The following is a 19,020-nucleotide window of genomic DNA, read 5'->3' as shown; positions in this document are numbered from 1 at the left end:
ACACACACACACACACACACACACACACACACACACACACACACACACACACACACACACACACACACACACACACACACACACACACACACACACACACACACACACACACTGTCAAAGACCAGACAGCCATCATGTGACCACATGTGACCAACCTCTGGAGTCACAACAGCAGACAGTCAATACTATGGGCTGCAGCTGTCCCCAGAGCACAGCCCATCCCAGATCCCATTGGGGATGTTTTCCCCTGTAGCCCCCCGCAGCCAGCCTGCTCCAGTTTTCTGGCCCCTGGCACAGCGAACCGCTGACATGAGGGGATTGCTGGGCCACTGGGACACTCTGTCCCGTGCCAAGCCAGCTGCCCACCTCACCTCACCCCCCAATGCTCCGAGCCTCCCTGTCTAAATCCTAGTTTTGTGTCAGCGGCGGAATGCAACAATGACAGCGTTAACACAATGCAAGCGGCTTGATCTCCCTGGCAGCCTTCAGTGGCAGGCTTGTGTCCCTGGCCAGGGCTCGATGGGACCACCTGTGTGGCTCACATGGGGGTCCAGCTGGCAGAATGGGGATGGTATTACTCCATGTCTATGCAGGCATGGTGGTTATGAACCACCACAGCACTCACTTTAACTACCTCAGCTCTGCAAGCAGGGACGTTAATAACAGGCCATCGATACACACAGTACACTCAGTGTTAAGCTCACAACAACAGATGCTCTCCCCAGAAGAGTCACACTTTCTCTAAATTAAGACCCCAGGCCTGTTCTTATTTTGATCTCGAGGGATAAAAATAGCCACACAACATTAGCTCCGCTATCCCAGATCTGAAGATAATTCCTCTTGTTATTTCTCCACTTTGTTTGACTCCTCAGGGAATTTAAACAATGTCACCAGCAGCCAGCCAGGTAGGTAGTTTACATGTCGCTGAAGAAGAGTGGTCTCCAGTCTTTTTCTCAAATATGCAGCAGAAGAAAGCTCATGACAATCTGACTGAATCCTGTCAAAGTTTTTGGCCCCTTCCTCCTCCCCCCTATCTTGACAGTCCTGCCCCTCACCTTCCTAATATGGGGGCATCCCCTTGCCCTCGTCCAATCATTACTCTCGTTACGTCCCACCTAGAGATGCCATGGGGCTTGTCCAGATTTCCCAACTGAGGTTTCAGTGAAGGGACAGGCTGGCTGGTAACAGTGTGATCAGGAGAGAGTGAGTGAGTGAGAGTTTGACTGAGAGCAGTGTGTGATTTCAGATCTTCTACCAGGTGAATCTCTCACCCAGGGAGGTAGCACACTGTGACAGCGGTATCAACCAGGTAGGATTAGTCTCCATCTCACTACAGTGGAAATGTCTTAGATCAGACTCATTGTGACTTCTTAGATCTGAGAGTTTGTGGACAGTACATGTGGAAGAGTGGGATTGTTGTGGTGGGTAGGTGCGGTGGTGCATGTATCTCAGGTTAGGAGAGTGGCAGGACTTTTTTAACCTCGGTGTTATGGCTGTTCAACTGTTTGTACATAGTGCAGAATGGAATCAAGTCCACTGGTGATAATATACTTCAGTCTTGTTCATGTCATATCTGTAAATCTAGTTATCTGCATCGTTGTTTGAGAATGTTCTTTCACCCCCATTATTTTATTAAAAACATTTGTCTAACTGTGTTGTGCAGCATAGACTGACGTCTGGAGACACTGCACATTGCTAGGTATTGATAACGTAGCTATTATTTGTTGGATAAGTACACAGGCCGTATAGAAGGACAAACGCCACTGGTATTGTTGATAGCATAGGGCTATGTTACCATACAATATGCTCAACATGGTCCTTGTGGATTGCTGCTGTCTGCTGCTGTTCCTGCTAGCAAAGATTATTGATGAGGTAGTAGCAGCACGCGATTGTTTCAAACACTCCATCTTCATTTTACACACGGGCAACAGGATCTGAGTGTTGCACCCCAGCCCAATAGCTTGGTATGCCATGGCAAGTTGGGTAGAATGGTAAACTCGGTATGGAGGGCAAGACCCACCCAGAGTTAAGGCTAGGTTTGAATGACAGTAACAGGCATATAAGTATTACGTAAAAGTATAATCTAAAAGTTATTTTCAAGTTATTCTTCCTCCCTCTGGTTCTCAGGCCACTAGCGACCGTTTGCCTAGGAAAAATGTGAATGTGTTGGTCATTTTAGAGATGTTAATGTGTTCATTGGGAGTCTTTTTGTGTAGCTATTTAAAAAGCATCTTAAGGTTTAAAAACCTTAAAAACGTTAAGGTTATGCTTATTTTTGAATCTATCTCAGCCAATGAATGTAACAACTTACATGGCTGCTTGTTAGAATGTTCGGTAACAACTCCTATCTGATTTTGAACTGTGTGTGTTCCCATAGCCCTCTCCTCCCTTTGATGGCATGTGTTGAATGTCTGTGTGTGTGATCCCCCTGCCATTCCTCTGAGGACTGAGGGGTCAAACGTGTTAATGGGACACCAGCACCATCCACGGGGGTGGGAGGGGGGGGGGACAGTCTGCTCTGGAGTTATCATCACTGCAGGGACCTGTTATGAATGTTGTTGATAAACTATAGATAGATGTTTATGCCACTGCGTAGCAGAGTGTAATGCATGCAGCTCACCCTCCCCAAATCCAGTCTGAAATAGGCAGACTGTATCTGACCCCCTACAGACAAGCCAGAGGGTTATAGATACAGTGGGGCAAAAAAGTATTTAGTCAGCCACCAATTGTGCAAGTTCTCCCACTTAAAAAGATGAGAGAGGCCTGTAATTTTCATCATAGGTACACTTCAACTATGGCAGACAAAATTAGAAAAAAATGGGTGGTGGTCCGAATACTTATTTTCCACCATAATTTGCAAATAAATTCATAAACAATCCTACAATGTGATTTTCTGGATTTTTTTTCTCATCTTGTCTGTCATAGTTGAAGTGTACCTATGATGAAAATTACAGGCCTCTCTCATCTTTTTAAGTGGGGGAACTTGCACAATTGGTGGCTGACTAAATACTTTTTTGCCCCTCTGTATATCACAAGACTGATTTTTATGTAAATATGAGCGTTTATGGGAGTTTTTATTTACTGGGAAAGTGTAGGATACCAGGGTATAATATCATAGGAATCCTATTCTCTTTGAGCTGTAAGGTAGTGTGACAGAGTTAGTATGAATTCATGTGAATAAGAAAACAAATTATTACAGTTTCCTAGCGACAGGTTTCTTGAGCAGTGGTGCGGGTCGGTAGTAGACGAGGAAGTAACAGGGTCAAGAGGTGGTTGGGCGATTTGGAGGAAGCTGGGGAAGCTCAGAAGGAAACACAGTTAGACACAGGGAAAATGCCATCAAAATACACAGATAAAAACTGAATTTAAGATTAATGTCAGTGCTTTAAATACATTTATTCATCACCCAACAGTGATATATTTGACATTATTATGGGAGAAGGAGGGTTGTTTGTGTCTTGCCCTCCTTGTTGAGTATTTATCTCACAAAATATTTCGGTTTCCGGTTTATAAAGAGGCATTTCCTGTCCGCCTCAGGATGTGATTTTTCCATCTGAGCTTTCAAAGGACAAGAAGACCCTCTCTATCTCTAATCTTCAGTTCCCATAGTTCTCTTCAAAGACATATTCTGGATGAGGAGCCTTTATAAGTGTGACTGGCTAAAACAATCCCATATAATCCCATATTCAGTTCAATCCCATATTCAGTTCAATCTTAGTTTTGTGTATTCAGGTTGTGCATTACATGATTCCACCTTACAATTCTGAGGAGACTACAGACTCTGCAAAGACTCTAGTGTCTGATTCATGTTCAGGGAGCACGTGATGCTTTAGGAATCCAGGTTGGGTACTACCATGCTATGTCTCTCACCTGAGTCATGGGGCTGATTAACTCCATGCTTAGACCAGCTTCGAGTTCTTAGGAAACTATGCAGTATTTTGTTTTTTTAATGTATTATTTATTACATTGTTACCCCAGGAAATCTTAAGTCTTATTACATACAGCCGGGAAGAGCTATTGGATATAAGAGCAACGTCAATTTCCCAACATTACGACCAGGAGTACGACTTTCCTGAAGCGGATCCTCTGTTCGGACCACCACCCAGGACAATGGATCTAATCCCAGTAGCCAACCCAAAATATCGGCACCGCAGAAGGGGCAGACGGATCAGCCTCCTGGTCAGGCTCCGTAGATGTGCACATCACTCACCACTCCCGAGTATACTACTCGCCAACTACTCCAGTTTTCTTGACAACAAGGTAGACGAAATTCGAGCAAGGGTTCCCTTCCAGAGAAACATCAGAGATTGTAACATTCTCTGTTTCACAGAAACATGGCTCTCTCGGGATATGTTGTCGGAATCGATTCAGCCACCCGGCTTCTCCATGCATCGCACCGACAGAGATAAACACCTCTCTGGGAAGAGGATGGGCGGGGGTGGATGATTTATGATTAACGACTCATGGTGTAATCATAACAACATACAGGAACTCAGGTCCTTCTGCTCACCCGACCTACCAAGAGAATTCTCATCAGTTATAGTCACAGCTGTGTACATTCCCCCTCAAGCGAACACCAAGACAGCCCTCAAGGAACTTCACTGGACTCTATGTAAACTGTAAACTATATATCCAGAGGCTACATTTATTGTAGCTGGGGATTTTAACAAAGCAAATTTCAGAACAAGGCTACCTAAATTCTATTAGCACATTGATGGCACGACACACAGGGCTAATACTCTCAAACACTGCTACTCTAACTTCCGTGATGCATACAAAGCTCTCTCCTCTCTTCCCTTCGGCAAATCCGACCACGACGCCATCTTGCTCATACCGTATTATAAGCAGAAACTCAAACAGGATGTTCCAGTGACGAGAACCATTCAACGCTGGTCTGACCAATCGGAAGCCACCCTTCAAGATTGTTTTGATCACGCGGACTGGAATATGTTCTGGTCAGCCTCAGTGAACAACATTGACCAATACGCTGACTCGGTGAGTGCGTTTATAAAGAAGTGCATTGGAGATGTTGAACCCAATGTGACGATTAAAACCTACCCTAACCAGAAACTGTGGCTGGATGGCGGCATTCGCGCAAAACTGAAAGTGCGATCCACCGCATTTAACCATGGAAAGAGGTCTGGAATTATGGCTGAATATGAACAGTGTAGTTATTCCCTCCACAAGGCAATCAAACAAGCAAAATACTGGTACAGGGACATGGTGGAGTCACAATTCAACGGCTCAGATACGGACTACAAAAACCAAAACAGCCACGTCACGGACACCGACATCACGCTTCCAGACAAACTAAAATCCTTCTTCGCCAGCTTTGAGGATAATACAGTGCCACCATCGCGGCTCACAAACAAAGACTGCACCCTCCCCCTCTCCTTCTCCGTGGCTGACATGAGTAAAACATTTAAACGTGTTAACTCTCACAAGACTGCTGGCCCAGACAGGATCCCTAGCCGCGTCCTCAGAGCATGCGCAGACCAACTGGCTGGTGTGTTTACGGACATATTCAATCGCTCCCTATCCCAGGCTTTTGTCCCCACATGCTTCAAGATGCTACCATTGTTCCTGTACCCAAGAAGGCAAAGATAACTGAACTAAATGACCACCCCGTAGTCCTCACTTCTGTCATCATTGAGTGCTTTGAGAGGCTCGTCAAGGATCATATCACTGCCACCTTACTGGCCACCCTAGACCCATTTCAGTTTGCATACCGCATCAACAGGTCCACACATGACGCAATCACCATCACACTGCACATTGCCCTATCTCATCTTGACAAAAATAATACCTATGTAAGAATGCGGTTCATTGACTACAGCTCAGCATTCAACACCAAAGTACACTCCAAGCTCCTCGGGGTGGCAGGTAGCCTAGTGTTTAGAGTGTTGGACTAGTAACGAAAGGTTGCAAGATCGAATCCCCAAACTGACAAGGTAAAAATCTGTTGTTCTGCCCCTGAACAAGGCAGTTAACCCACTGTTCCTAGGCTGTCATTGAAATTAAGAATTTGTTCTTAACTGACTTGCCTAGTTAAATAAAGGTTAAAAAAAGCTGGAGTCTCTGGGTCTCAACTTCACCCTGTGCAATTGGGTTGTGGACTTTCTGATGGGACACCCCCAGGTGATGAAGGTAGGAAACAACATCTCCATTTCGCTGACCCTCAACACTGGGGCCTCACAAGGGTGTGTGGAGAAGGTGGAAAATGTTAAGTTCCTGGGTGGACCATTTCAGTTTGTCTGTGATGTGTACGCCCAGGAACTTAAAACTTTCCACCTTCTCCACTGCTGTCTCTTCGATATGGATAGGGGAGTGCTCCCTCTGCTGTTTCCTGAAGTCTACGATCATCTCCTTTGTTTTGTTTACGTTGACTGAAAGGTTGTTTTCCTGACACCACACTCCGAGTACCCTCACCTCCTCCCTGTTGGCTGTCTCGTTGTTGTTGGTGTTCACAGACAGTGTGGTGAAGAAGGCGCAACAGTGCCTCTTCAACCTCAGGAGGCTGAAGAAATTTGGCTTGTCACAAACTTTTACAGATGCACAATCGAGAACATCCTGTCGGGCTGTATCACCGCCTGGTACGGCAACTGCACCACCCTCAACCACAAGGCTCTCCAGAGGGTGGTGTGGTCTGCACAACGCATCACTGTGGCAAACTACCTGCCCTCCACGACACCTACAGCACCCAATGTCACAAGAAGGCCAAAAAGATCATCAAGGACAACAACCACCTGAGCCACGGCCTGTTCACACCGCTATCATCCAGAAGGCGAGGTCAGTACAGGTATGTCAAAGCTGGGACCAAGAGATTGAAAAACAGCTGTCTCAAGGCCATCAGACGGCTAAACAGCCATCACTAACTCAGAGAGGCTGCTGCCTATATTGAGACCCAATCACTGGACACTTTAATAAATGGATCACTAGTCACTTTAAACAATGCCACTTTAAATAATGCCACTTTAATTATGTTTACATATCTTACATTACTCATATCACATGTATATACTGTATTTTATACCATCTATTGCACCTTGCCTATGCCGCTTGGCCATCGCTCATCCACATACTTGTATGTACATATTCTCATTCACCCCTTTAGGTTTGTGTGTATTAATTAGTTGTTGGGGAATTGTTAGATTACTTGTTAGATATTACTGCACTGTCAGAACTAGAAGCACAAGCATTTCGCTATACTCGCATTAACATCTGCAACCATGTGTATGTGACCAATAAAATTTGATTTGAGTTATTCACAAGTCACACAGACACTGAAACCTGATTCTGTCCACATGCTGACCTATTAACAGTCCAAGGCAACTGTTAGTGAAGAATAGAATATACCGCAATTAGTTATAGATGTCTCTTGTTTCATAATGTACGGTTTTTAAATAGGATATTGTATCTGAGGTATATCTGTGTACCTTATGGTATAACAGTAGCACAGTTGGGTCCAAATGATCAGTTTAAAGCAGGAGTGGGCAGTAGTTTTGGCTCTAGGGTCACATTTCAAAATGCAGCAGAGGGCAGCGCAGATTTTTCTCTGGACCGATTTGTTCATCAAAAGCCATTTGCGGGCCAGAAAAAAAGCGCAGTTATTTGAAAACGTATAGTTCCATTATAATTTCTACATACTTTCAGTTTAGTTTTAGACATTCAAAAGTTGTCTGGAGTGGGGGTTTTTTAAACCAAAAATAATCTGTATGGTTTAAAGTCTGTGACATTTCTGGGAATGCCAGCTATGCCGAGTAGGGCTTTCCCTTCATTGGCCTGTTAAATAGGGAATTGACAACAACCAGCAGCGAAGATTGTGGAGTCTAACGTGGGTCTGTTTTGGACAGAGTTGGGGGAATACATTTAGGATTTTTTCACCACAACTCAAGCTGGCATAGGTCCCCTCTAGTAGAAGTAGTTCATCTTCATGGGAAAGTAGAGATCAATAACTGACGAAAACAGATGGGGGAATTTGGTAACACTAAAATCTATATGTAGCAGTTTTAGGAGGTCTCTTCATGATTCATAATGTGCCTCGGCATTGAACTGTTTGAATAAACTGTTTTTCAAATCCAATAGCTTTAGACTAACTTTATCCCTGAGTTGTACACAAACGTACCACTTTTTCTCTGTAAATCTTGATGCTATTTGGTAGATATATTTGCACGTCAACTTATTACCGGAATAGTATTGATTAACAAAGGTTCGTTGTACACAAAGGGTCCTTTCTCTTCGTCCTGGGTCTCATGACCCTCATCGAATTAGCACCAATCAGGTCAGCTTTCTCTACACAGCAGGTCTGTAGCTGCTAAGTGTGTGTCTTAATACTACATACTATGGCTGTACGTATGGGGTAACTTCTGGTAGACTGTCAATGTGATGGTTACAGTAGATGACTCTCCAACGTTCTCAGTCCAAGGGAAATAGATTTTTTTGCAACTTCAGACGACGCTCTTTTAGTTGCCTAGTTGCTAACCCAATTACTGTAACTTTCCAAATGATGGAGAAAAACAAACACAGTTGATCCTCTGCAGAATTCCATTAGTATATGGACATGGTGTCTATATGACTAGCCAAATCAGTGTCTAAAGTGACTGACCTGGAAGCCCCTAGGATTCAACTGCTGCAAAATATATACAGAGCAAACAAGACACACAGCGCTTTGTATCAAAGCTATGTTTACTGTATGTGGGGACATTTAAATATTCATAAGGTGAATATATTAGGCCCATTTCCTACTACATACTATACCCACACTGTGTATTTGTTGGCACGCTGTGAGTGAAACAGCCTGGTCTCCACTGCTGAAAGCATGTCCCTGAGACCTCTCTAGATCTGGTTGTTTGTTCTCTTTGCTTGTCGTTCTTTGCCTTGAACAATATTCTTGTTCAGAAATACAATTCCAGTATCAAACACTATGATAGAAAAGGGTAGGTCTATGTGTTCCGTTGTGCAGGAACCTGACTTCATAACCACTCCACAGTGTAGCCAAATAGAAACATATTCCAATTATAATTGAATAAGATATTGCTTCATTGGAGATTAGATAGCTCATATCACTATCGTTACTCTGGCATTGTTGTCGCTGTTGCACAATCCGCCAAAAACAAAGCCACACGTCACAAGATCCCATTCTTATCCCGTTTCTAACTAGGGTCCTGGCTGATACCCTGCGGAGACTGGGATCAGGCTGTTTGATGCTGGGAGAATGGTAGTGAACTGTCCTGTCCTTTCCCATATCCTAGTAGCAAATAGCTGACCACCAAGTCAAGGTCTGTTACTTCATTATCAAATCTAAAAGAGGGAAACCTAATCCCGTGAACCTTTTTTGACGAATTAGGTGCAATGTCTCAATGTATAGGACCAATGCATTTAAAAAGACATTGAGAACATTGAGGACACCAAATCTGACCAGCTGAACATATCACGAGAACAGACGCACGCAGACAGTACCATGTCCTTCTCCAACATTAATTCGTAACCTTTTCGTTTACCACAGAACGTCAATCCCAAAATGCGAAACGAAGCAGATGGGTTGCCAGATTGGAGGTTAGGTTGTTTTGCTGTGTTGGACTGTAGTCTGCAGCTCCCTCTAAGCTGAATGGAAGGGATCCAAGCCGTATAGATCAGTCAGTAGTAAGCATGCAGATGTGGGTCAGAGAGAGCTGGCTCTATATAAAGAAAGTGGTCTGACCTATGTGGAGCACTCACTGTGCAGAGCAGGGAGCACTCTTGGTCAGCTGCTTCTTTCACTCATACACATATTATGGTGGGGGAAGGGGGAGGGGCAGGGGGTCTCTAAATAATTCCAATTTAACCATTCGCCTATTTGTTTAAAATGCCATTTGTAGCCTACTGCTACAGTGTTAAATATTCAAGTAAAAGCTTATTCCAAATGAAACAAACACCCCCCACCTCTGTGTCATGGTTTTAAAAAGTATCATTTGAACAGTGCACTGTTTGGATGCTGGAATAATTTTAGAGTGGACAAACATGAGCAGGTAGCCTACTTTTGAAGTGATTTGTTTGACAATCAGATGAAAACATGCTGACTGGTTGTGTTCACGTGTTCATGCCACGTTAAAAGGTAATACAATTTCTTCCGCTAAGTGACGTCTTTACGATTCGGCCCATCAAAAAATGTCAAGCTCATGCACGCATACAGTAGGAGGTCACATGAAAAAAATAGAGACCTCCCCAAATGTCATGGTATAATTTGAACTCTGCTTTACCTGGATATTATGGATACAAGCTCTAAAGTATTTCATGTTTTTAAATCAGCTCAAAAAAGTTTGTTTAATTTAGCTATGTCGAGAAGTTAGAGCCATTTAGTTATTTCTTGATACCGGTATTAACATTGTACAGATCATAATAGATCAGATGCGTAACAGCCTTATTATTGCAATGTCCAGTACTCATGAAGCATACTATCCAAGGCGGGTGTCCCTGCTTTCACAACGTTTAGCCATCCTGGGCAGGAGCACTCTGAATGTCTGTAATTTGTTCTCGTGACGGCTGAGATACCCGACACTCTGACACCCGATAGAGGCATGAGAAATACGCTGATACTGAGTACTGGATCCCCCCACTTGACAAACACACACACACACATAAACACACATGCCAAGACTGATCAAAAAGCCATCGCATGAAACCAAAAGGGTAGGACACGCATGACATTGCTGGGGACCAGCAAAAAAGTCAAGTGCCTCCTGCCTATAAGTAGAGGGCTATTGAGGGGCTAGGGTGGTTGGTGCAGGGATATGCAAAACCATGGAAATAATTCCAAGAGTGCCATAGCAATGCACCGCAGTCTGAGAGGCCGGTCACTAAACCAAATGGTTGGAAATCCATGGGCATGCCGCAATACCTGCATCAAGCGAAAAAATATATATAAAATAGAGAAGGTATAATCTTACAGTATATGCATGTGTGTGTCCATGTGCTGTATCCATGACCTTATATCATGCCAATGTGTCAGTGGGGTCAAGTGATATAGTCTTGTTGACCTCTGCCCTCTTGTCAGTGCGTCACACGCCAACATTGACATAATCTCCTCCTGTTTGCAGACTCTGACAGAGAATTGGAAGAAAGTCATGTATCTACCCAGGCCAGAGAACCAGCCGTGAGTAGCCACTATCTGGCTTTCACTTGTTCCAGACACGCTATTTACCATACCTGAGGTGGTGTACTGCAGTGCTGTTTACTGACCTGTTGAACTTGGTATCTCCTCTACTGAGCCAGGTAAAAGACAAAAGGCGGTCTCCCCCTTCGGACAGGCCTCCCACCTCCCCCCACGCCAACCCTCACCACAGTGCCTCCCCAGAGGACCAGGAGAGCCCGGAGAGAGTGGTAAGTGGAGACTGTTTGGATATCCTAACACACTCAAGCCCTGTGCATTACACACTCAGCATAATGCATATTGCATGTTATCCCTGTCATGCATGCTGTACACTTCACATACAGTGCCTTCAGGCAGAAAGTATTCTGAAGGCAGGCCCCCTTGAACTAATTTTGCACGCCCAATTTTTCAGTTTTTGATTTGTTGGATAAAAAAGTTTGAAATATCCAATAAATGTCAGTTTCCACTTCATGATTGTGTCCCACTTGTTGTTGATTCTTCACTTGGGATGTTTAAAAAAATACAGTTTTATATCTTTATGTTTGAAGCCTGAAATGTGGCAAAAGGTCGCAAAGTTCAACTTCTGGAGAGAGGGCACTGAATACTTTCGCCCAATTTTTCAGTTTTTGATTTGTTAAAAAAGGCACTGTACATATTGTTGTCGCAAGGCACTGTACATAATACATATTGCACATTACCCCCACATTCTGTCCGTGGCGTACTAACCCAGCTCATTTTAAGATAGACATGGGAATGAAGGAGTGCTTAGACCTGTTCAGCTTACATGTAGGGATCCTATAGCGTCTGAGAGGAGGAGCTGATACTCTGAATTAGGTTCATGGGAGGGGTCTAAATACAAATAAGGAAAGCAAAACAATATATTGTGTGTTTATGGACATGCACTTACTGGTGTATAATATTTTCACGTCACTCGTATATCCTATAAAAAAAATGTTTGAACCATTTCAGACATATCCTCTAGTCCCCCAGCATATTTTTGAGGTGTGCTAACACAACAGGTCAATTGTTGTTGCCACTGTGCCCTGCCACATGCTGTATGAAGATGTGGTATCTCTGCTGAGCTTGGCTAAATGAATGGTTGTTTATGTTGACAGAAGCGGCCGGGGGAATGGAATGACCTCAGCAGGTTTTGATTGTGTCATTGTACTTCAGTCAGTGAGGTTGGGGTCAGGGCTGCAGCTAACACAGAGCTTATGGAGTATGTCAAAGCCCATGTGATGAGAGAAATAATGTCTCTAGTCTCAAGAGTGTGGCTATAATGAAGGTATTCTGTCAATCCCTAATAGATATTTTCTCTCCATATCCCAAAGCGTTCATTGGCTAATTCAGTTAGCGCAAGCACACACATATACACACACACCAAGCTCATTGGGTTTCAATCCCCTATGCTTACAAAGTCATTTACCTGCCAAATACTTGTATCTTACAGTTAACACACAATAACATATATTGTGTGTGGCCCATGCAGGATTTGAACCCATAAAGTAACTATTATTGTTACTATCATGGTCCAATCAACTGAGCCATCAACACAGACACAATGCATCCTTCTTTTTAGGTTCAGAAAGAGAAACTGCATGCAGAGCTGAAACAGGTGCTGAGTCTGAAGAGAAGTCACCTGAAAGAGTCGTCTCGTTTGGCCCAAGCAGAGATGGATTCCTCAGAGGCCCACGCAGTGGTAAAGAGCCAAGAAACCACTAATACTCATGAAACAGGAACATTTACACAGGCCTAGAAAACACTCAGAATCGCATGCCATTCTACTGTTCACATCTGAAGACGAGACCTTCATTGTATTTATTATTATTTATTTTAATTGAACCTTTATTTAACGAGGCAAGTCAGTTAAAAACTCATTCTTATTTACAATGACGGCCAACCGGGAGGCAAAAGGCCTCCCGTGGGGACGGGGACTGGCACTAAAAATAAAAAAATAAAATTAAAATATAGGACAAAACACACATCACGACAAGAGAGATACCACAACACTACATAAAGAGAGACCCGAGACAACAAAGCATGGCAGCAACACATGAAAACAGCATGGTAGCAACACAACATGACAATGGACTTTGTGAGGAAACGCTCTCCTCTGGTGTGTCTTTACAGGAGGAGACTGCATCTGAGGAGGTAGAGGTTGTGGTAGAGACAGAGGCTGAGGCTGGAGCCAGTGGCTACAGTGTCACAGGTGGAGGGGAGCGAGGCCTCTTCATTAAGGACGTCCTTAAAGACTCCACTGCAGCAAAGCATCTTAGCCTCCAGCAAGGTAACTGGACGGGGAGATTAGAGTCGCATGAATATAAAGCCATGAGACACAGCTGAGGTAAATTAGTTATGGACTAGTTTAATAGATAGAAATAGAAATGAGAATGTTAAACAGTAAACTATTCAAACATAAATTCATTCCATACATAGAAATAACTGAAAAAAATTCAATGTGGAAATCACCTTGTTTCTCCCCATCTGTATCCCTTCCCTGTGTAACTTCCATTAAGTGTAGTGTGTAATTTATTGCAAGTAAAGTCATTGATCAATCACCTGTTCTGACGTGCAAACGGTACATTATCTTGTGCGTATAAAATGTAAACATCAAAATGCCATGCCCTTTCACACCCTTCCTTTCATTGTCAAAAGCAAACCACAACTGTAAGACTTCCATATTTCCCCCTGTTCTCTTTATCTCATTTGTGCTGTGTGCACATTAACTTTTGTCTGGCTGATGATTGGTTTCCTTGCAGGAGATCAGTTGCTCAGTGCAAGAGTCTACTTTGACAATGTGAAGTATGAGGATGCCCTGAAGATCTTGCAGTGTGCAGAGCCTTACAAAGTCTCCTTTTTCCTGAAGAGGACCATCGCCGGCGCTGATGTCACCATGCACCCTGGCACCACCAGCTTGGAACTGAAAGGACCCAAAACCAAGATGCAGAAAATGGTACGGCTATGATCGTATTTGTAATTGCCAATTTGGCATTGAGATATAGAACTGGTTATTCCAGATTCATCAGGTTCATGTCCACCTAACTCATACTTGCATGTCTGTTGCAGAGTGTCAAGAGCATCAAACCTTTCAAAGCAAAGAAAAAGAGGGGAGGACGTTTTGGATTGAAAAGGCTGAAGGAAAACAAGAAAGGGAGCACTGGAGCAGAGTTGGAGATGGAGGGATCGCCTTCCAAAGTGGAGCTCAACCCCGTCGACGTGGAGTTTGCCTTCCCCAAGTTCAAGCTGAGGAAGGATGGGAAGGCAGAGGGAACTGAGCAGCATGGAGGAGTGGTCGCCACTGGCAGGAAGAAGAGGATGATAAGGTGTCCCAGGATGAACGCAAAGGGTGCTGAGGTGGCTACAGGAGAAGTTGACATGACGCAACCAGAGGGACAGGCTGACGTCTCCCTGCCAGACGTGCCTGGAGCTAAGGTCAAAGTCAAAGGAAAGGGCCACAGGTTCGGAATTCATTTCCCTAAAACAAAAAAGACAACATCGGACACTGCCTTGTCTGAAGGGTCTCTGGAGCTGAAACCTCCAGATGTCAAATTCACACCACCCTCAGTGGAATTCAGTTCGCCATCTGGAAACAAGGAAGTCAACTTACAGAAACCAGAAGTGAAAGTCAAGGAGGGGTCAAAGTTTATGCACCGAGAGGTAGAGCTTTCACTAGGACTCCCCTCAGCTCGACCCTCTGATGAAATTGATGGTGAGATAAAAGCAAAAGGTTTAGCTGAAGGAGTTGAAGGGTCAACAGGCCTGTCTGGCATTAAAATGCCAGCTATTGACATCTCTGCACCCAACATCGATCTGCAGCTGGACACCCGGAGTAGAGTGCCAGACGAGATAGAGGGACCCTTTTTTAAAGGGCCAAATATATCCATGCCAAAAACTGACATCTCACTACCAAAGATTGGATCATCTGATATGGATATTGAAGGTCCAGAAAAGGGTGGGAAAATGAGCCTACCAGCTGTTGACATTTCACTGCCAAAGATGACATCAGGAGAAGCAAATGTTGATGTGGAAGGACACATTGGAAAGGGAGGCAAGTTCAAAATGCCAACTTTTGATGTTTCTCTTCCAAAATTCAAGTCTTCAGAGGAGGACATGAATATAGAGGGGCCTGGCGTCAAAGGAGAGTTCAACATGCCAAAAGTTGACCTTTTACGCCCGAAAGGTAAAGCGGGAGGTGAGGTGGACATTGAAGGATATTTAGGAAAAGGAGGTACATTTCAGATGCCCACATTTGACAATTCTCTACCAAAAATTAAGTCATCAGGCAGAGAAATTAATGTAGAAAGACCTGAAGTGAAGTGTGGCAAAATTCAAATGCCCTATGCTGACATATCTCTCCCCGAAGGAAAAACAGAGGGGAAAATGAACATTGAGGGACATTCTGGAAAAGGGGGCAAGTTCAAAATGCCCTCGTGTGACGTTTCTCTTTCTAAAATGTTGGGCAATGCTAGTTTAGAGGGACCTGAATTGAAAGGGGGAAAGTTAGAAATGCCCACACTTGATATTTCCCTTGCCAGAGGAAAAGCAGAGGGTGAAGTCAATATTGATTCAAATATAGGAAAAGAAGGAATGCTCAAAACGCCCACAATTGACATTCCTCCTCCAAAAATGAGGTCGTCAGGAACAGAAGTTGATGTAAAAGGGCCTGATGTAAAAGGAGGAAAGTTCCACATGCCACAAGTAGACATTTCACTTCCCAAAGGAAAAAGCGAAATTGACATTGAGGGAAAGTCTGAAAAAATAGGGAAGATTCAAATGTCCTCATTTGATGTCTCACTTCCAAAAATAAAGTCAGCAGAGGGTGACATGAAAATAGAAGGATCTGATGTGAAAGGCATCACATTTCATATGCCCACCATAGATTGTTCACTTCCAACAGGAAAAACAGAAGTTGACATCAGCGTTGAAGGAGAAGCATCTAAAGGCGGAAAGTTTCACATGCCTTCGCTTGATATTTCTCCTCCGACAGTGAAGTTCCCAGAGGGTAAAGCGAAAGTAAAAGGCCCTGAAATCAAAAGGGGAAAGGTCGAGATAACAAATATCGATGTGTCCATTCCAAAAGGCAAAACGGCGGGAGAAGTTAATGTTGAAAGCCATGTCAGTAAAGGGGGAAAGTTTAAGATGCCCAAATTTGGCATTTCTTTCCCGAAATTTAAGTCACCAGAGGGTAAGGTCAACACAGAGGGACCTGAAGTCAAAGGAGGGAAGTTTCACATGCCTAAAATTGACATTTCAGTACCAAAAGTAAAAGCGGAAGGTGACATCAAAGTTGAAGGAGATTCTGACATTTCCCTTCCAAAAATGAAGTCACCAGAAGCAGATATCCTTTTAGAAGGACCAGACCTCAAAGGAGGAAAGTTTCAGATGCCAACAATTGACCTTTCCCTTCCAAAAGGAAAGGGAGAAATTGACACTGAAGAACATTCTGGAAAAGGAGGCAAGTTCCAAATGCCAGCATTTGATATATCACTTCCAAAAATGAAGACACCAGATGGTGAAGTCAGCCTAGAAGGCCCTGAAGTCAAAGGGGGGAACATTAATATGCCAACGATGAACATTTCTCTTCCAAAAGGAAAAATGGAAGGAGAAGCTAAGGAACATGCAATCAAAGGGGACAAGTTTCACATGCCCTCGGTTGACATTTCCCTTCCAAAAATGAAGTTGCCTGAAGGTGAAGTCAAAGTAGAAGGCCCTAAAGCCAAAGGGGGAAAGATTGAAATGCCATCGACTGATATTTCACTTCCCAAAGGAAAGATGGAGGGAGAAATTGACATTGAAGAACATTCAGGAAAAGGAGGACGATTTCATATGCCTACATTCAACGTTTCCCTTCCAAAAAGGAAGTCACTAGAAGAATATGTCAGTTTAGAAGGACCGAGTGTCAAAGGAGGGAAGTTTCATATGCCCACAATGGACTATTCCCTTCCCAAGGGAAAGGGTGAGATTGAAACTGAAGGACATTCTGGAAAAGGAGGAAAGTTTCATACGCCCAAGTTTGATGTATCGCTACCAAAAATGAAGTTCCCAGAGGGGGACATCAAACTAGAAGGACCGGAAGGCAAAGGCAGTAAAATACATATGCCTAACATTGATATTTCTCTTCCTGAAGGGAAAACTGAAAGAGATATTGAGGTTGAGGGGCATGGTGGCAAAGGGGGGAAGTTTCACATGCCCTCAATTGACATTTCCCTTCCAAAAATGAAGTTGCCTGAAGGTGAAGTCAAAGTAGAAGGCCCTAAAGCCAAAGGGGGAAAGATTGAAATGCCATCGACTGATATTTTACCACCCAAAGGAAAAATGGAGGGGGAAATTGACATTGAAGGACATTCTGGTAAAGGAGGACGATTTCATATGCCAACATTCAACGTTTCCCTTCCAAAAATAAAGTCACCAGAACCAGATGTCAGTTTCGAAAGACCAGACCTCAAAGGAGAAAACTTTCAAATGCCAAAAATGGACTTTTCCCTTCCCAAGGGAAAGGGTGAGATTGACACTGAAGGACATTCTGGAATAGGAGGCAAGTTCCAAATGCCAGCATTGGATATATCACTTCCAAAAATGAAGACACCAGAAGCGGAAGTCAGCCTAGAAGGCCCTGAGGTGAAAGGTGGAAAGTTTGAAATGCCAAAGATTGATATTTCACTTCCAAAAGGAAAAACAGAAGGGGAAATAGACATTGAAGGACATTCTGAGAAAAAGGAAAGTTTCACATGCCCACATTCGACATGTCCTTACCAAGAATGAAGTCAAAAGATGGTGACATTAAATTAGAGGGTCCAGAAGTGAAAGGCAGTAAAATACATATGCCTAATATTGACATTTCTCTTCCAAAGGTGAAGGCAGAAAGTGATATTGAGGTTGAGGGGGATGGTGGTAAAGGGAGAAAGTTTCACATGCCCTCACTTGACATTTCTCTTCCAAAAATGAAGTTACCTGAGGGTGAAGTCAAAGTAGAAGGCCCCGAAGCCAAAGGTGGAAAGTTTGAAATTCCAACAATTGATATTTCACTTCCAAAAGGAAAAGCAGAGGGAGAAACTGACATAGAAGGACATTCTGGAAAAGGAGGAAAGTTTCATACGCCCAAGTTTGATGTATCGCTACCAAAAATGAAGCTCCCAAAGGGGGACATCAAACTAGAAGGACCGGAAGGCAAAGGCAGTAAAATACATATGCCTAACATTGACATTTCTCTTCCCAAAGGGAAAACTGAAAGAGATATTCAGGTTGAGGGGCATGGTGGCAAAGGGGGGAAGTTTCACATGCCCTCAATTGACATTTCCCTTCCAAAAATGAAGTTGCCTGAAGGTGAAGTCAAAGTAGAAGGTCCAAAAGCCAAAGGGGGAAAGATTGAAATGCCAAAGATTGATATTTCACTTCCAAAAGGAAAAACAGAGGGAGAAACTGACATAGAAGGACATTCTGGTAAAGGAGGACGATTTCATATGCCAACATTCAACGTTTCCCTTCCAAAAATAAAGTCACCAGAACCAGATGTCAGTTTCGAAAGACCAGACCTCAAAGGAGAAAACTTTCAAATGCCAAAAATGGACTTTTCCCTTCCCAAGGGAAAGGGTGAGATTGACACTGAAGGACATTCTGGAATAGGAGGCAAGTTCCAAATGCCAGCATTGGATATATCACTTCCAAAAATGAAGACACCAGAAGCGGAAGTCAGCCTAGAAGGCCCTGAGGTGAAAGGTGGAAAGTTTGAAATGCCAAAGATTGATATTTCACTTCCAAAAGGAAAAACAGAAGGGGACATAGACATTGAAGGACATTCTGAGAAAAAAGGAAAGTTTCACATGCCCACATTCGACATGTCCTTACCAAGAATGAAGTCAAAAGATGGTGACATTAAATTAGAGGGTCCAGAA

The 19,020-nt window shown here is 43.5% G+C and overlaps 1 protein-coding gene across 2 annotated transcripts; it reads left to right on the top strand.

The window, feature by feature from the left end:
* Positions 1–1,179: 1,179 nt before the first annotated feature.
* Positions 1,180–18,202, top strand: LOC112265124 (periaxin). 2 transcript variants are annotated; one of them, XM_024442181.2, is made up of 7 exons: positions 1,180–1,309; positions 11,076–11,131; positions 11,251–11,358; positions 12,708–12,827; positions 13,259–13,415; positions 13,888–14,081; positions 14,195–18,202. In XM_024442181.2, exons 4-7 carry the CDS (start codon positions 12,801–12,803, stop codon positions 17,888–17,890), a joined length of 4,074 nt encoding a protein of 1,357 aa, XP_024297949.2. In that variant the 5' UTR covers positions 1,180–1,309; positions 11,076–11,131; positions 11,251–11,358; positions 12,708–12,800; the 3' UTR covers positions 17,891–18,202. The 2 variants fall into 2 exon arrangements, with proteins under 2 accessions (XP_024297949.2, XP_024297952.1); XM_024442184.1 differs by lacking the exon at positions 14,195–18,202 and having other exon boundaries at positions 13,888–14,093.
* The last annotated feature ends 818 nt before the right edge of the window (positions 18,203–19,020 follow it).

The sequence above is a fragment of the Oncorhynchus tshawytscha genome, linkage group LG13 (genome assembly GCF_018296145.1).
Source record: "Oncorhynchus tshawytscha isolate Ot180627B linkage group LG13, Otsh_v2.0, whole genome shotgun sequence".
Classification (NCBI taxonomy): Eukaryota; Metazoa; Chordata; class Actinopteri; order Salmoniformes; family Salmonidae; genus Oncorhynchus; species Oncorhynchus tshawytscha.
Note: the sequence above shows the minus strand (reverse complement) of the source record. Positions and strands in the feature narration are given on the sequence as shown.